The sequence below is a fragment of the Aquarana catesbeiana genome, linkage group LG01 (assembly GCF_042186555.1).
Source record: "Aquarana catesbeiana isolate 2022-GZ linkage group LG01, ASM4218655v1, whole genome shotgun sequence".
Lineage (NCBI taxonomy): Eukaryota > Metazoa > Chordata > Amphibia > Anura > Ranidae > Aquarana > Aquarana catesbeiana.
The window spans coordinates 947679169-947698029 of NC_133324.1; the positions used below are offsets into that span (position 1 = coordinate 947679169).

General features: G+C 46.3%; 1 protein-coding gene across 3 annotated transcripts in view; it reads left to right on the forward strand.

Moving 5' to 3' along the window:
- Window positions 1-18861, forward strand: part of HSPA12B (heat shock protein family A (Hsp70) member 12B) — an 80933-nt gene that overhangs the window by 51964 nt on the left and 10108 nt on the right. For all 3 annotated transcript variants that reach the window (XM_073611112.1, XM_073611113.1, XM_073611114.1), the window contains 4 exons: window positions 2310-2490; window positions 7265-7351; window positions 15793-15897; window positions 17203-17461. In XM_073611112.1, coding sequence (XP_073467213.1) covers window positions 2310-2490; window positions 7265-7351; window positions 15793-15897; window positions 17203-17461 — 632 coding nt within the window. The remainder of the gene's footprint in view (window positions 1-2309; window positions 2491-7264; window positions 7352-15792; window positions 15898-17202; window positions 17462-18861) is intronic.

An 18861-nucleotide genomic window follows, 5' to 3' on the forward strand; every position in this document is an offset into this window, starting at 1 on the left:
CCCTCCGCCGGTTACCGGAGCTGTCAGTAGCGGCGGAGGCGATCGCATCCGTCTCCCTTTTGTGCTTGGAGACGTGTGAGGCTAAGATGGCGCCCACTCGTCTCCATGACCCTGCTGGGCGGAAGCGACGTCAAAACGTCACTTCCGCCCATACCTCTTAAAGGCACATTTTATTCAATGTCCTTTTTTTAAATGACTTTTTTTTATTGCATTTTAGTGTAAATATGAGATCTGAGGACTTTCTGACCCCACATCTCATATTTAAGAGGTCCTGTCATGCTTTTTTCTATTACAAGAGATGTTTACATTCCTTGTAATAGGAATAAAAGTGACACTTTTTTTTTTTTTAAACAGTGTAAAAATAAATAAAATAATGTAAAATAAATAATAATAAAAGAAAAAATTTTAAAAAAGCCCCGTCCCGACGAGTTCGCGCGCAGAAGTGAACGCATACGTGAGTAGCGCCCGCATATGAAAACGGTGGTCAAACCAAACATGTGAGGTATCGACACAACCGGTAGAGCGAGAGCAATAATTCTAGCCCTAGACCTCCTCTGTAACACAAAACACGCAACCTATAGAATTTTTTAAACGTCGCCTATGGAGATTTTTGAGGGTAAAAGTTTGACGCCATTCCACGAGCGGTCGCAATTTTGAAGCATGACTTGTTGGGTATCAATTTAATTGGTGTAACATTATATTTCACAATATGAAAAAAAATTGGGCTAACTTTACTGTTGTCTTATTTTTTTATTCAAAAAAGTTCACTTTTTCCAAAAAAAGTGCGCTTATAAGACCGCTGCGCAAATACAGTGCAAAAAAAAAGCCATTTTATTCTTTAGGGTGTTAGAAAAAAAACAATATATAATGTTTTTTTTTGAACACCCAGTATTGAAGTGTCTAGCCAGGTCAGGACCACCCAGTATTGAAGTGTTCTGCCGGGTCAGGACCACCCAGTATTGACATGTTCTGCTGGGTCAGGACCACCCAGTATTTAAGTGTACTTCCGGGTCAGGACCACCCAGTATTGACGTGTTCTGCCGGGTCAGGACCACCCAGTATTGAAGTGTACTTCCGGGTCAGGACCACCCAGTATTGAAGTGTACTTCCGGGTCAGGACCACCCAGAAAAAAAACAATATATAATGTTTGGGGGTTCTAAGTAATTTTCTAGCAAAAAAAACTGTTTTAAACATGTAAACACCTAAAATCCAAAACGAGGCTGGTCCTTAAGTGGTTAACAAACTTTTCCTAAATATTCATAAATTTGAATATTTGAAAATTCGTAATTTCGAAAAAATGTGTAAATTCATCAATTCAAAAAAAAAATTGTAAATTCATCAATTCAAAAAAAATTTGTAAATTCGAAAAAAAATTGTAAATTCATCTATTCAAAAAAATTTGAAAATTCATCACTTTGAAAAAAATTGTAAATTCGAAAAAAAATTCAGAAATTTGGAAAGTCAGAAATTCGAAAACCTGAAACTTTGAAATAACAACTAATAATTACTTAACCATTACTAACTATTAAATTCTAGGTATTGGAATTTCCTTTCGAATTTGGCTGTTGGTGAACGTAACGAATACGAATTTATCTGAAGTTACAAATTATCTGAAATAACGAATGCCGCATCTAAACAAATAGAACGGAATGAATAATAAATAATTATAATAAAAAGTTTTATTATTATTATTGTTGTTTATTATTAATAATTCATTCCAATCCATTCGTTTAGATGTGGCATTCGTTATTTCAGATAATTCGTAACTTCGGATAAATTCGTATTCGTTATGTTCACTAACAGCCAAATTTGAAAGGAAATTCCAATATCTACAATTTAATAGTTTGTTATTTCAGATTTCTCGAATTTTCGTGTTTTCAAATTTACGAATATTCGGAAAAATTCGTTAAAGGGTTTTCGTTAATTCGGATGTCTTCGAATTAACGGATTTGTCGAAGTTCGTTTAAAAAATGAATTCGGAACTAAACGAATTGCACATGTCTAGGAAGGTAGTGATCCTGTGTTTCTGCTAAGCAGGAACACAGATCCCTGCATAAGATCTCTACGCGACGCAGTGCCGTATTGCAAAAAAAAAGGCCTGGTCATGAAGGGGGGGGGGGGTAAAACCTTTCGGAAGCTGAAGTGGTTAATACTACCTTAAGTGGTTGTGCCTGGTCTGAGGGGTGCGTCTTGGGATACTGATCCAGGCATGTCTCCAACATCCCCCCAGTGATCCAACTCTTAGACTGTACATTGTAACTTTGTTCTCTGTGTTGTACTCACTGACTCTATCCTCCGTCACTTCTAGGCCGGTCTGGTGTCTCCAGAAAACCCGGAGCAGCTCCTGATCGCTCTGGAGCCGGAAGCCGCCTCCATCTACTGCAGGAAGCTCCGCCTACACCAGCTGATCGACCTCAGCAGCAAGTCCCTGTTCAACGGCGGCTTCCCCACCGACCGCACCCGCAGCATCGACTCCAGCTTCAGGATAGGTGAGCTCACCATCGGGCCGGTACCACACGGCCGGGTCAGGACCACCCAGTATTGCAGTGTTCTGCTGGGTCAGGACCACCCAGTATTGAAGTGTCTAGCCAGGTCAGGACCACCCAGTATTGCAGTGTTCTGCTGGGTCAGGACCACCCAGTATTGAAGTGTCTAGCCAGGTCAGGACCACCCAGTATTGAAGTGTTCTGCTGGGTCAGGACCACCCAGTATTGAAGTGTCTAGCCAGGTCAGGACCACCCAGTATTGAAGTGTTCTGCCGGGTCAGGACCACCCAGTATTGAAGTGCTCTGCCGGGTCAGGACCACTCAGTATTGAAGTGTTCTGCCGGGTCAGGACCACTCAGTATTGAAGTGTTCTGCTGGGTCAGGACCACTCAGTATTGAAGTGTTCTGCCGGGTCAGGACCACTCAGTATTAAAGTGTTCTGCCGGGTCAGGACCACCCAGTATTGGAGTGTTCTGCCGGGTCAGGACCACCCAGTATTGGAGTGTTCTGCCGGGTCAGGACTACCCAGTATTGAAGTGTTCTGCCGGGTCAGGACCACTCAGTATTGAAGTGTTCTGCCGGGTCAGGACCACCCAGTATTGAAGTGTTCTGCCGTGTTAGGACCACCCAGTATTAAAGTGTTCTGCCGGGTCAGGACCACCCAGTATTGGAGTGTTCTGCCGGGTCAGGACCACCCAGTATTGGAGTGTTCTGCCGGGTCAGGACCACCCAGTATTGAAGTGTTCTGCTGGGTCAGGACCACCCAGTATTAAAGTGTTCTGCCGGGTCAGGACCACCCAGTATTGAAGTGTTCTGCCGGGTCAGGACCACCCAGTATTGAAGTGTTCTGCCGGGTCAGGACCACCCAGTATTGAAGTGTTCTGCTGGGTCAGGACCACCCAGTATTGAAGTGTCTAGCCAGGTCAGGACCACCCAGTATTGAAGTGTTCTGCCGGGTCAGGACCACCCAGTATTGAAGTGTTCTGCTGGGTCAGGACCACCCAGTATTGAAGTGTTCTGCCGGGTCAGGACCACCCAGTATTGAAGTGCTCTGCCGGGTCAGGACCACTCAGTATTGAAGTGTTCTTCCGGGTCAGGGCCACTCAGTATTGAAGTGTTCTGCTGGGTCAGGACCACTCAGTATTGAAGTGTTCTGCCGGGTCAGGACCACTCAGTATTGAAGTGTTCTGCCGGGTCAGGACCACTCAGTATTGAAGTGTTCTGCCGGGTCAGGACCACTCAGTATTGAAGTGTTCTGCCGGGTCAGGACCACCCAGTATTGGAGTGTTCTGCCGGGTCAGGACCACCCAGTATTGGAGTGTTCTGCCAGGTCAGGACCACCCAGTATTGAAGTGTTCTGCCGGGTCAGGACCACTCAGTATTGAAGTGTTCTGCCGGGTCAGGACCACCCAGTATTGATGTGTTCTGCCGGGTCAGGACCACCCAGTATTTAAGTGTACTTCCGGGTCAGGACCACCCAGTATTGACGTGTTCTGCAGGGTCAGGACCACCCAGTATTTAAGTGTGCTTCCGGGTCAGGACCACCCAGTATTTAAGTGTACTTCCGGGTCAGGACCACCCAGTATTGACGTGTTCTGCAGGGTCAGGACCACCCAGTATTTAAGTGTACTTCCGGGTCAGGACCACCCAGTATTGAAGTGTTCTGCCAGGTCAGGACCACCCAAAATTGAAGTGGCCAATCAGCACTGTCCAGAGGGTCAGGGGTCATGCAGCCTCATAGGACAGTCAGAGGAAAATGAAAACTCCTCCTACAAGCTTTAACCAGTGCTGGACTTGACACTGATAGAAGTCACAAAGACTGCTATATACTGCTGATAAGAAAAGGTATTTAGCTCCACAGCCGGTTCCCTGCGGCACGCTGCGCTTTCTGAATGGCCTGGCGGTGGGTTGGAAGCAGGAGGGGGAGCTGCCGAGGGGTCTCGCCACGGCGAGGTCTCCTGGAAGTGGGGACGGGTTCCTGTCAAAAACAGGTACCTGCCACCCCCCGCCCCCGAAAGGTGCCAAATGTGGCACCGGTAGGGGGGGGGGGGAGAAAGCAAACAAGTGGAGCTTCCCCTCTTTTGGGTGGAGTTCCGCTTTAACTAACTGGTACTAAAAAGGAGGTTGGGACAGAGGTTGATACCAAATGACATAACTAAACAAGTTGTGATGTCCCAGACCTGCCACTAGATGTCAGCATACTACAGATCAATAATAACCTGATGCAGTTCAATAAAACAGAAAAAAATACAAGTGGGACAACACTCGCGATACATCGAGATACATTTCACCTCTCATTTCTTTCTTTTAATTATAACTTATTTTGCTACAATGTCTATCTAATATAATTATATATTGTTAAAGGAAATCTCCAGACAAATTCCAAAATGTAACGATGAGTAGGAGGGATGAGTGAACCTGGCTGGGATGAGTCTGAATTTGCTTCTCCAAACCCAATGGGAAGTCCGCAACCCCCAAACTTAGCGCTGACCCCTCATTGAAGTTTATGGGAGAAGAAACCAGCTATGGGCAAGATATGGGGGGAGTGGGGGGATGTTCCCCTTAAAGTTGCAGCATGGCGCTTATCCAGACATGTATCCTGGGTGGCCCGAAAGGGCAGTGAACATGTTACACCAGACCGGGCCACCATTGCAACTTTGGGGAGTACCTTGCAAGGGGGAGGAGGAAAAAGGGTCTGGAGGAACAAGGGTCTCATCCCCACATCTGTTGCCACAAGAAGAAGGTGGGGGAGGCTTTAGCACCATCTTTGGGAACAATGGTCTTATCCTCACATCTGTTGCCCCAAGAAGAAGGTGGGGGAGGCTTCAGCACCATCTTGGGGAACAAGGGTCTTATCCCCACATCTGTTGCCCCAAGAAGAAGGAGGGTGAGGCTTTAGCACCATCTTGGGGAACAAGGGTCTCATCCCCACATCTGTTGCCCCAAGAAGAAGGTGAGTGAGGCTTTAGCACCATCTTTGGGAACAATGGTCTTATCCTCACATCTGTTGCCCCAAGAAGAAGGTGGGGGAGGCTTCAGCACCATCTTGGGGAACAAGGGTCTTATCCCCACATCTGTTGCCCCAAGAAGAAGGTGGGTGAGGCTTTAGCACCATCCTGGGGAACAAGGGTCTCATCCCCACATCTGTTGCCCCAAGAAGAAGGTGGGTGAGGCTTTAGCACCATCTTGGGGAACAATGGTCTCTTCCTCACATCTGTTACCCCAAGCAGAAGGTGGGGGAGGCTTTAGCACCATCTTGAGGGAAAGGGGTCTCATCTCCACATCTGTTGCCCCAAGAGGGGAGAGGCTTTAGCACCATCTTGAAGAACAGTGGTCTCATTGCCACATCTGTTGCCCCAAGAAGAAGTTGGGGGAGGCTTTAGAACCATCTTGAGGAAAAAGGGTCTCATCCCCACATCTGTTGCCCCAAGAAGAAGTTGAGGGAGGCTTTAGAACCATCTTGAGGAAAAAGGGTCTCATTCCCACATCTGTTGCCCCAAGAAGAAGTTGGGGAAGGCTTTAGCACCATCTTGAAGAACAGTGGTCTCATTGCCACATCTGTTGCCCCAAGAAGAAGTTGGGGGAGGCTTTAGAACCATCTTGAGGGAAAAGGGTCTCATCCCCGCATCTGTTGCCCCAAGAAGAAGGTGCTGGGGGGGCGGGGCTTTAGCACCATCTAGAGGAACAAGGGTCTCATGCCCACATCTGTTGCCCCAAGAAGAAGGTGGGTGAGGCTTTAGCACCATCTTGGGGAACAAGGGTCTCATCCCCACATCTGTTGCCCCAAGAAGAAGGTGGGTGAGGCTTTAGCACCATCTTGGGGAACAATGGTCTCTTCCTCACATCTGTTACCCCAAGCAGAAGGTGGGGGAGGCTTTAGCACCATCTTGAGGGAAAGGGGTCTCATCTCCACATCTGTTGCCCCAAGAGGGGAGAGGCTTTAGCACCATCTTGAAGAACAGTGGTCTCATTTCCACATCTGTTGCCCCAAGAAGAAGTTGGGGGAGGCTTTAGAACCATCTTGAGGAAAAAGGGTCTCATCCCCACATCTGTTGCCCCAAGAAGAAGTTGAGGGAGGCTTTAGAACCATCTTGAGGAAAAAGGGTCTCATCCCCACATCTGTTGCCCCAAGAAGAAGTTGGGGAAGGCTTTAGCACCATCTTGAAGAACAGTGGTCTCATTGCCACATCTGTTGCCCCAAGAAGAAGTTGGGGGAGGCTTTAGAACCATCTTGAGGGAAAAGGGTCTCATCCCCGCATCTGTTGCCCCAAGAAGAAGGTGCTGGGGGGGGCCTTTAGCACCATCTAGAGGAACAAGGGTCTCACGCCCACATCTGTTGCCCCAAGAAGAAGTTGGGGGAGGCTTTAGAACCATCTTGAGGGAAAAGGGTCTCATCCCCACATCTGTTGCCCCAAGAAGAAGGTGGGGGGGGGGGCTTTAGCACCATCTAGAGGAACAAGGGTCTCATCCCCACATCTGTTGCCCCAAGAAGAAGGTGGGGGAGGCTTTAGAACCATCTTTAGGAACAAGGGTCTCATCCTCACATCTATTGCCCCAAGAAAAAGGTGGAATATGGGAATTAACTTTCCAACAGTGACTCAGACAATAATAATTAAAAAAAAAAAAATAAAAAAAAAACAAGACAGAGGTTCTAATCCATATATTCTCCAAAATCTAAATACAAGTTATGGCTGGAGCTGGTTGTTAATCAAAAAAAAAAAAGCGTTATTGCTACAAATCCTAAAAATACTTTTAAAAATGTTTTTCTTCTCCCCAGCGAGAGAGCAGCTGCGGAGATCTCGGCACAGTCGGACATTCCTGGTGGAGACGGGCATGGGGGAGTTGTGGTCCGAAATGCAGGCAGGTAAGGGGTTTCATTTTTTTTCACTTTTGAAGATTTCAGGATTTACTTTTGGAAATACAGAACTTGGAGAGATCAAATGATCTGCTGCCATCTAGTGGCCAACATTGATAGTGAATGCTATCAAAGTTGCCCTCTAGATGGCAGCAGATAGTTCATGATGGGGAAAAAAAAAATAATAATAATACTGTAATTTGCCTTTCTTGGCACCAATCCATTAATGCTGCCATGTTGGTGCCAGGAAAAGACGTTTGAATGAAAGGAGAAAACAGGTCAAAGAGGTATTAAACCCAAATCCAAAATTGTAATATCTTGCAGCTTACCAATCATTCCATGTGGTGGCTCCATTTGTTTTCTTTTTTAGGCTTTTTTTCCCTTTTGTATTCACCTGGTGATCTGGCCAGTAACACACCTGTATTGGAGCGCCCCCACTCTGGATGAAGGAGCACTTTTGCACAGCAGCATTGTTAATCTGGGGGGGGGGGGTGTTAGATGTATTATCAGATTTAAATATACTAACAAACTGAAGCCAAGCTCCAGCTAATACTTTATAAGTGGTTACAGCAAACTGTTTTTTTTCCTTGTGGGATAAAGGTTTCATATGAATGAATAAAACTGGTTATTGTAAGCACCCCCTGTCAGTGGTAAATGGTTTGTCTCATCCATGTAAACTGATACATTCTTCTGGAGAGCTTGAGCTTTGGAAAAACAACTGGATCACCAGGTGAGACTAGAAGAAAGCCTAAAAAAAAAGAAAACAAATGCAGCCATCACATCTGATAATTGGTGAGCCGCAATGTAATAAATGTTTGTTTTTGGGTTTAACACCGCTTTTTTTTTTTTTACAGTATTAATTCCTTTATTCGTCCTAACTGTCTGGTCACATTGTTATTATGAAAAAAAAAAATATATATATTTTATGTTTATAATATATATATATATACACACACACACAGTATATACACTATATTACTATATTACCAAAAGTATTGGGGTTCAATATTGAGTTGGCCCACCCTTTGCAGCTATAACAGCTTCAACTCTTCTGGGAAGGCCGTCCACAAGGTTTAGGAGTGTGTCTATGGGAATGTTTGACCATTCTTCCAGAAGTGCATTTGTGAGGTCAGGCACTGATGTTGGACAAGAAGGCCCGGCTCGCAGTCTCCGCTCTAATTCATTCCAAAGGTGTTCTATCGGGTTGAGGTCAGGACTCTGTGCAGGCCAGTCAAGTTCCTTCACCCCAAACTCGCTCATCCATGTCTTTATGGACATTGCTTTGTGCACTGGTCCAAATCATTTGGTGGAGGGGGGATTATGGTGTGGGGTTGTTTTTTAGGGGTTGGGTTTGGCCCCTTAGTTCCAGTGAAGGGAACTCTTAAGGCGTCAGCATACCAAGACATTTTGGACAATTTCATGCCCCCAACTTTGTGGGAACAGTTTGGGGATGGTCCCTTCCTGTTCCAACATGACTGCCACCAGTGCACAAAGCAAGGTCCATAAAGACATGGCTGAGCGAGTTTGGGGTGGAGGAACTTGACTGGCAGGGGCATTGCTAGGTGGCAAAAAAACAGGGGCTTCAGCCTGAAGTCTGAGCCCAGCACTGGGGGGGGGGGGGGGGTAGTACCTACCTGACACACACTGACCTACCTGACATACATACACTGACCTACACTGACCTACCTGACATACATACACTGACCTACACTGACCTACCTGACATACATACACTGACCTACCCTGACCTACCTGTCATACATGCACTGACCTACCTGTCATCAGGGCTTTTTTTCAGTGGGAAGGCGGGGGAACGCAGTTCCAGCACCTCCAGCAATGAATGTATGTAATAGAAGGGAGTGCTGGGGTGTGCTGGAGGGTCTATTGATGCTGGTTGCTTGGGGAATCTATTGTCGCTAGGAAGGATCTATTTTTGCACGGGGGTCTATTCTTGCTGGGTAGGTCCATTGTTGCTGGTGGAGGGTCAATTGTTGCTGGAAAGGATCTACTGTTGAGGGAGAGGTCTATTGATGTTGGCTGCTGGGAGATCTGTTGTTTCTGCTGGGGGTCTATTGTTGCTGGGGTGGTTTTTGGTGTGGGGGAGCATTGTTGCTGGGGGGGGGGGGAGACAGTCTATTGTTGTGTATGGGATCTATTGTTGTTGAGGAAGGTCTATTGTTTCGGGGGGGTCTACTGTTGCTGGGGTGGGGTCTATTGTTGCTCAAAGCAGGGATTCTATTTTACTGTCTTGTTATCATTAACAAATCACTTAGTAGTACAAAATGATACTTGGTTCTGTATTCTCTACTGGGAGGTATGTAGAAGGTGGAACCAAGGGACAGTGCTCAGAGGTGGGTAGGGGGCATAAACGATGGCTGGCAGGAGTTCCTGCACTTATTCTCTGAGAAGAAAAGCCCTGCCTGTCACACACTGACCTACCTGACATACACTGACCTACCTGTCACACACTGACCTACCTGATATACACTGACATACCTGTCACACACTGACCTACCTGATATACACTGACATACCTGTCATACACTGACCTACCTGACATACACTGACCTACCTGACATACACTGACCTACCTGTCATACACTGACCTACCTGACATACACTGACCTACCTGACATACACTGACATACACTGACCTACCTGACATACACTGACCTACCTGACATACACTGACATACACTGACATACACTGACCTACCTGACCAGATTTCAGGTGTCCTCCTGCAGCTCAGCGGTCCGCCCATCACACAGTATAGAGTAGACTTCAGGCAGCCAGAGCCATGATGAGGAGAGGAGAGCCGCCCGCCCGAGCGCCGAGTGGGGTCGGGATCTTCTCACAGTGACGCGGCGGCCGCATTTTAATTCCCGCCTTCTGGAGCCTGCAGCGCCTATGATGGACATCCCGCGATCCCGGCATTGTACCAGTGGGACGTCCATCGTAGGCGCTGCAGGCTCCAGAAGGCGGGACCTGCTATTACACTCGGCCGCGCTCGAGTCAGATTGGTCCCCGCTTGGCGGCAATGCTCGGGGCTAATAATAGATCCATGCCCACCCGAGACCCCGGGCTTTTTGGAGACCCACTCGGGGGTTCAGCCACTGTCAGTTCCCCTCCTGCTGACGCCACTGTTGACTGGCCTTGATTGGTGAGCATAAAATTGTTGTCCAAAATGTCTTGATATGATGACGCCATAAGAGTTCCCTTCCCTGGAACTAAGGGGCCAAACCCAACCCCTGAAAAACAACCCCACACCATAATCCCCCCTCCACCAAATGATTGGGACCAGTGCACAAAGCAAGGTCCATAAAGACATGGATGAGCGAGTTTGGGGTGGAGGAACTTGACTGGTCTGTAACCCAAATCATTTGGTGGAGGGGGGATTATGGTGGGGGGTTGTTTTTCAGGGGTTTGGCTTGGCCCCTTAGTTCCAGTGAAGGGAACTCCTAAGGTGTCAGCATACCAAGACATTTTGGACAATTTCATGCTCCCAACTTTGTGGGAACAGTTTGGGGATGTCTCCTTCCTGTTCCAACATGGCTGCAAACCAGTGCACAAAGCAAGGTCCATAAAGTTCCTCCACCCCAAACTCTCTCATCCATGTCTTTATGGACCTTGCTTTGTACACTGGTGCGCAGTCATGTTGGAACAGGAAGGGGCCATCCCCAAACTGTTCCCACAAAGTTGGGAGCATGAAATTGTCCAAAATGTCTTGGTATGCTGACCTCTGAAGAGTTCCCTTCACTGGAACTAAGGGGCCAAGCCCAACCCCTGAAAAACAACCCCCCACCATAATCCCCCCTCCACCAAATGACCTCACAAATGCCCTTCTGGAAGAATGGTCAAACATTCCCATAGACACACTCCTAAACCTTGTGGACGGCCTTCCCAGAAGAGTTGAAGCTGTTATAGCTGTAAAGGGTGGGCCAACCCAATATTGAACCCTACGGACTAAGACTGGGATGCCATTAAAGTTCATGTGCGTGTAAAGGCAGGCGTCCCAATACTTTTGAGAATATAGTGTGTGTATATATATATATATATATATATATATATATATATATATATATATATATATATATATATATATATATATATATATATGATGAGAGTATATAAAAAGCAGCATCAATCACCTGTGACAGATCCTCTATGTATCTTCACAATGAAGTAGAAATGTAGCACACATGGGATCTCTGGACTCACCAATAAAATGAAATCAAAGTGACCTGAGAATAGAAGAGATGTGAAACAATGTAACAGCTCCAATATAAAATATAATATAATATATAATTGTATGTCCTCATCACTGGAAACAGCCACCTGCTCACTCCAATTCTGTATCCAAAAAAAAAAAAAAAAGATGTATCCAGCAATGAAAGGAAGGGTCAGAGAAGGCAATCAATCGGTATGAACAAAAAGAAAATGGTATATTGGAAGAAAGATTATTTTTGTAGCGATATTCAACCCAAAAGCAAACATTGATTATATTGCAGCTGACCACCAATTCTTAGATGTGACGGCTGCATTTGTTTTCTTTTTTTGAGGTTTTCTTTCTTTTATTCTCATCTGGTGATCTGGCTAGTAAGTCTGTTGTTGTTTTTTTCAAAAGCTCAAGCTCTCCAACAGAATGTATCAGCTACAGAGTTGAGACAAACCATTTACCACTGACAGGGGTGCCTACAATGGTCAGTTTTTTATTCATTCACGTAAAACCTTTATCCTAAAATTATTAGTATTAGCTGGAGTTTGGCTTCCATTTCTTAATGTATCTAAATATGCTAATACATCTAACACTCCCCTCCCCACAGACGGGCAATGTGCTTCTTCATCCAGAGGTGGGGGGGGGGGGGGGGCTCTAATACAGGAGGTGTGTTACTGGCCAGATCACCGGGTGAAAACAGAGGAAAAAACAGCCTAAAAAAAGAAAACGAATGCAGTCGCTGCAATACATTACATTTTTGGTTTTGGGTATAATTTGGTTTTAAATGATTTATAGCACAATGATTCACCATATGCCAGTGCCAAGTACTGGTGGAGTGGTCCATATAGTGTGGGTGAAGTCTGGTGGGGTTGATTGTGGCGCCCTCCTTGGATTCATGTTGTGAGAAGTCATGATAAGATATTATCTGAGGGGCTGAACAGATTTTAATTGATTTAAATGTGAAGTTTAACCACTTGCATACTGGGCACTTATACCCCCTTCTTGCCTGTCGTGTACACACTATGACATTTTTTTCCTTTTTTTTTCACAAAAATAGAGCTTTCTTTTGGTGCTATTTAATTAGCACTGGGTTTTTTTATTTTTTGTTGAACTATTAAAAAAATGACAGAAAATTTAGAAAAAAAAACATTTTCATAGTTTGTTATAAAATTTTGCAAATAGGTAATTTTCTCCTTCATTGATGTGCGCTGATGGCTGCACTGATGGGTGGCACTGATGGGCACTGATGAGGCAGCACTGATGAGGCTGCACTGAGGAGGTGGCACTGATGGGCACTGATGAGGCTGCATTGATGGGCACTGATGAGGCGGCAATGATGGGCGCTGATGAGGCTGCACTGATGAGGTGGCACTGATGGGCACTGATGAGGCTGCACTGATGGGCACTTATGGGTGGCACTGATGGGGCTTCACTGATGAGGCGGCACTGATGGGCACTGATGAGGCTGCACTGATGGGCACTGAAGGCTGCACTGATGAGGCGGCACTGATGGGCACTGTTCAGGCAGCACTGATGGGCGCTGATGAGGCGGCACTGATGAGGCTGCACTGATGAGGCTGCACTGATGGGCACTGATGAGGCTGCACTGATGAGGCGGCACTGATGGACGATGATGAGGCTGCACTGATGAGGCGGCACTGATGGGCATTGATGAGGCTGCACTGATGAGGGGCACGCACTCATGGGCACTGATGAGGCTGCACTGATGAGATGGCACTGATGGGCACTGATGAGGCGGCACTGATGAGGCTGCACTGATGGGCACTGAAGGCTGCACTGATGAGGCGGCACTGATGGGCACTGTTCAGGCAGCACTGATGGGCGCTGATGAGGCGGCACTGATGAGGCTGCACTGATGGGCACTGAAGGCTGCACTGATGAGGCGGCACTGATGGGCACTGTTCAGGCAGCACTGATGGGCGCTGATGAGGCTGCACTGATGGGCACTGATGAGGCTGCACTGATGGGCACTGATGAGGCTGCACTGATGAGGCGGCACTAATGGGCGATGATGAGGCGGCACTGATGGGCACTGATGAGGCTGCACTGATGAGATAGCACTGATGGGCACCGATGAGGCGGCATTGATGGGCACTGATGAGGCTGCACAGATGGGTGCTGATGAGGCTACACTGATAAGGAGGCACTAATGGGCACTGATGAGGCTGCACTGATGGGCAATGATCACTGATGGGCACTGATGAGGCTGCACTGATAGGTGGCATGAGGGAATGGTGGGCACTGATTGGCAGCAGTGATAGGTGACACTGATGAGGAGGCACTGATAGGCAGCACTGATGGGCACTGTTGGGACTGCACTGATAATCAGGACATTGATAATCAGTGCCCCGATTATCAGTGCCGATGTCCCTTTAGCACAAGCTGATTATCAGTTCTCTTCTCCTCTTTCTGCTATCAGCGTGAGAAAAGAAAAGCCAATAACTGGCTTCTTTTTGCTTCCGTGATCAGCTGATCATGTGGTGAAGGGCCGCTGTGATTGGTCCTTTACCCTTATTTGTGATCAGCTGAGTCCGAGGGACGCGGGCAGCACGATCACGGGAGGACGTCCTCTGTATCCCTCGGATGCCCTCCAGCCAGGAAACAAGGCGGGGCTCTATCTGACATGCTGAAGTTTCTAATGCACATTGTGAGAAGCTCACAGCGTTCAGTGAAATCAGAGGAAGTCATTTCAGTCCAAGAGAGGAGTCGGTGCAAACTGTGCAAGACTGAAGGGGAAGGCCGGAGGGGGGGGAATTTAATCCCTTGGACTGAATTCCTCAGAAATAAAAAAATGAAGAAAATCACAAAGTTTCCAAAGAGAAGAGGAAGAAAAATGCAGAAAATGTGCAGAACGGCGGCGAGGATGTGGGCTGATTTCAGCACATGTGGGAGTCCGGGAGATGGAGACTCCGACTGATAATGAAACTGAGCGGAGCGCAGACATGGCTCAGATAAAACATGGAGCTCGGAGTCCGCGGGGAGGGGAAATCAGACATCAAACTTTTCTTTACGGCTTGTGATCCTCTGAGAAAATGTACTCTGATGTAAGAGGGGTTCTGAAGTAAGGGGGGGGGGGGGCTTTGATCGGACCTCTGATGTAAGGGGGGGTTCTGATGGGTACCTTGATGTAAAGGGGGGGTTCTGATGGGTACTCTGATGTAAGAGGGGTCTTTGATGTAAGAGGGGTCTTTGATGTAAGAGGGGTCTCTGATGGGCTCAGGTTTATGTGGAATTTCTCTGGTTTGTTAATGAAGTTCTTTCCTGAGTTGTTATAACTCACACCATACCAAAACACTTAATGTAAAACGTCTTCATTCATTTCACTTGTATTCGCTGAATTTCTAAAAACTGATTTTTTTTTTTCGGCTGGTGAATATTTGTAATATAGGATGAAAAGTCTGGAGTCCCCCCCCCCGTTATAGACCAATTAAATGTGAATAAAATACCCGTCTCTCTGGCATTGGCAGTGGAGGAACCCCCTTGGCAGGTCAGATGAGGTTGGACGAAGAGAAGTTGGCCGTGTTCTCAGTCCTGTAAAGTGTTTTTATGACTCCCGGGTGGGACGTGGTGAGGTCACTATTGGACTGTTGGTGGATGAGCGGGTGGAGCAGGATACTGAGCTGAGGGTTCAGAGCTAAAATTAAAATGTTGTATTTCCTGTGCAGGGGAGGGGATCCAGGTCTCCTCATGACCGGCACACTAGAGAGCATGGAGGACCTAAACACATTGCACAACGTTTAAAGTGAACTTGCTACCAGACTGTTCATTTCAACTAAATTCCTATATCCTTGAACCCCCCAAAACCCCCTCCCACCCCTACAAAATTGACTCCCCCCATTTTTTTTTGGTAATGCTTGCCCCATCCCATCTTCAGAGCCACCATTCTTGCCTAGGCAAGTGCTGTGAAGCCTCCTTCACAAATTCCAGCATGCCTATTTTTCCTCCAGACCTCTACTGGAGCTCCATTACACCAGCATGAAGTTTTGAAGAGTCTGTGGTCCCTTTTATCAAGGTATCAGACGGAACCTTGAGAAAGGAGACCAAGGTGCCCTACAAACTTCAAGTTGGTCCAATGGAACTCCAGCAGAGGTCTGGATTGGAACTTGGTGAGCTGGTTCCATCTCTCTAGTTGGTCATGGTACCACCATTTGAGGAGTAATAGTAGGTTCTCTTTATCATCAGCCCAGACTTTTCTCTCTGTTCCCTGCCTAGGAGATCGCTACATTGTTGTGGACTGCGGTGGAGGTACGGTGGACCTCACAGTACATCAGATCGAGCAGCCAGAGGGGACATTGAAGGAGCTCTACAAGGCATCAGGTGAGACCAGTTTGTAGCATCAGAGGGAAGATAGGAGAATGTAGCTTTCTATAGCACCTTCCACTGTCCAACCCACTCTGGAAAACTGGAATCCAGAGAGGTCTCCAACAGAAACAAATCCGTCCATCTTTTCACTGATTGTAAGAACAGTCACCAGCAGACATTTGTAATGAACTGAATCTCCACACATGGTTATAATAATGCAGTCTTAACTCTCAGGGATCACCGTTTTTGTCATTATTTACTTGTATTTTCTCCCTGCCCTGGCAGAATTGTTAGGCTGTAAGGCCACCATTGAGGATGTCTTCTGTCCTGCCTGTAAAAAAAAGTTGACATTGAAGTGCCACACCACTGCTAAGAGGTCCAGATACAACTTTATTCCATTAAAGATCAGGGGTACAATTCAAAAAGTAGCCAATAAAAACAAATATATAATAGCAATAATATATTAACAATATATCAAATATAATAATAACAATAATCATCACTAATATTGAAATGATACATTGTGGATGATAAGGTAACCTAATGAGAATAAAAAAAAATAAAAAATAGAAATTTATATGTGTATAAATTGAACCATACATTAAACAATATGATTGTGCAATCAAAAAACTGATAAAATAAATAAATAAATAATAGTATTATTTTTTGCAAGTGAACCATAACCATATACTGTAACAAGCAACCTAACAGTGTAACAGAAATCCTAACCAACAAACTAACTATATACAAAATATACAAAATGAGATACACGAATAAACAGGGCAATACCAGAGATGAACGGAGGAGGGAGGAAACAGGACCGGGATCAGGAACAAGGGGAACAGAAATAAGGCAGGAGAGTACAGGATGCAGGGCAAGACCAAGATCTGGAGCAGGATAAACGGCACACAGTAGCTGGCTAGCAAAGCAAAACACTGATGCAAAGTGTAACCCTTCATGGTTCCTTGCACTGGGGCCCTGAAGGTTCTAGTTGCGCCTCTGCTTCCAACTTTTGCTTTTACCTTCCTGTCCCCATGACAACTGCTCCTCCCAGTCCTTGTATAGGTGTCACGTGGACAGGAAGTGAAGCAAAATCTGTCCAATGGGGGTCACAGACAGAAAAAGCTAAAACCTGACAGAGATTCCAACCCTCCCATTTAATATCCAAAACTAAAAAAACAAGGGTTTTGGATAGAGTTGGACTTTTATATCTAGTAAATATGGCCATGGGCTAAGCATGGCTGGGTTTAGTCTAGAGGTATTAGATATAGTTCTCTATATAATGACCTCCTGACCTTTGGCCATGTTCTGTCCTTGAAGGGGGTCCATACGGATCTGTTGGGGTTGACCTCGCCTTTGAGAAAATGTTGTGCAAGATATTCAGCGAAGATTTCATCCAGACCTTCAAGATGAAGCGCCCAGCTGCCTGGGTGGATCTGATGATCGCATTTGAGGCCCGGAAAAGGACAGCCGCCCCACAGAGGTCCAACCACTTGAACATCTCTCTCCCCTTCTCCTTTATCGACTTCTACCGCAGACACAAGGGGCATAATGTGGAGACGGCTCTCCGGAAGAGCAGGTAATTCAAGAAGATAGTGTAATTTTAAAGGGTGGCTCCAAAAAACCTCTTTATTTAGTATGGAAAAGCTCAATGACTGATGAAGGGGGGGGTGGGGGCATCCAGTCATAGCATGGCTGAACTCTTGGCTTTTCAGTTGGACTATTTTTGTCCCTAGAGGTATCAAGACACAAATTTACTATGTTGAGCGCCCTCTAGTGGACTCTTCATAGGAATATGTAGAAACTCGGATTGGTGACAACAGTAGCTTTCACTCTTGTGCAAGGGTCCTAAACAGCAGCAGCAAATCAAACCATGCCTCATTCCCCCCAAACCTCAGAAAATATATTGTAGTTTAGCAGTTGAAGTTATGGCTTTATCTGCAATTCAAGCTGGTTACCACTAGGTGGTGCTCAGCTCACCTTTTACCAAGAAAGTATGCTTAAAACTTCAGCTGCCTGATATTTCTGGATTTAATTATGGTTTAAAAAACGAGCAATAAATATACATTTTGGAATTCTCTAAAACTCCTGTATACATGCAGATTGGCCAGTAGAAAATGTGTAAACATTAAGTCCTTGTCAAGTTTGTGGCCACCTGATCATCACACCTATATGAGCTTGTTTGACATCCTATTCCAAAACCATGACCATTACTTTGGAGTTTTCCCAACCTCAATGGATATAACATCCTCCACTCTTCTGGTAAGGTTATTCACAAGAGTTTGGAAGGTATCTGAGGGATTTTTTTTCCCAGCCTAAAGAACACTTGTGAGGTCAGGTACTGATGTTGGATGAGAAGACCTGGCTCCAAGTTGGCATTTTAGTTCATCTGAAAGGTGTTCAGTAGGGTTGAGATCACAACTCTGTGTCCAGTAGGCTTGAGGTCAGGACTCTGTGTCCAGTAGGGTTGAGGTCAGGACTCTGTGTCCAGTAGGGTTGAGGTCAGGGCTCTGTGTCCAGTAGGGTTGAGGTCAGGGCTCTGTGTTCAGTAGGGTCGAGGTCAGGGCTCTGTCCAGTAGGGTTGAAGTCAAGTCTCTGTCCAGTGGGGTCGAGGTCAGGGCTCTCTGTCCTGTAGGGTTGAGGTCTGGGGCTCTGTGTTCAGTAGGGATGAGGTCAGGGCTCTTTTTTCAGTAGGGCTGAGATCAGGGCTCTGTGTTCAGTAGGGTTGGGATCGGGGCTCTGTGTTCAGTAAAGTTCGAGGTCAGGGCTCTGTGTTCAGTAGGGTTGAGGTCAGGGCCCTGTGTTCAGTAGGTTTGAGGTCAGGGCTCTGTGTTGAGTAGGGTTGAGGTCAGGGCTTTGTGTCCAGTAGGGTTGAGGTCAGGACTCTGTGTTCAGTGGGATTGAGGTCAGGGCTCTGTGTTTGGTAGGGTCGAGGTCAGGGCTCTGTGTTCACTAGGGTCAAGGTCAGAGCTCTCTGTC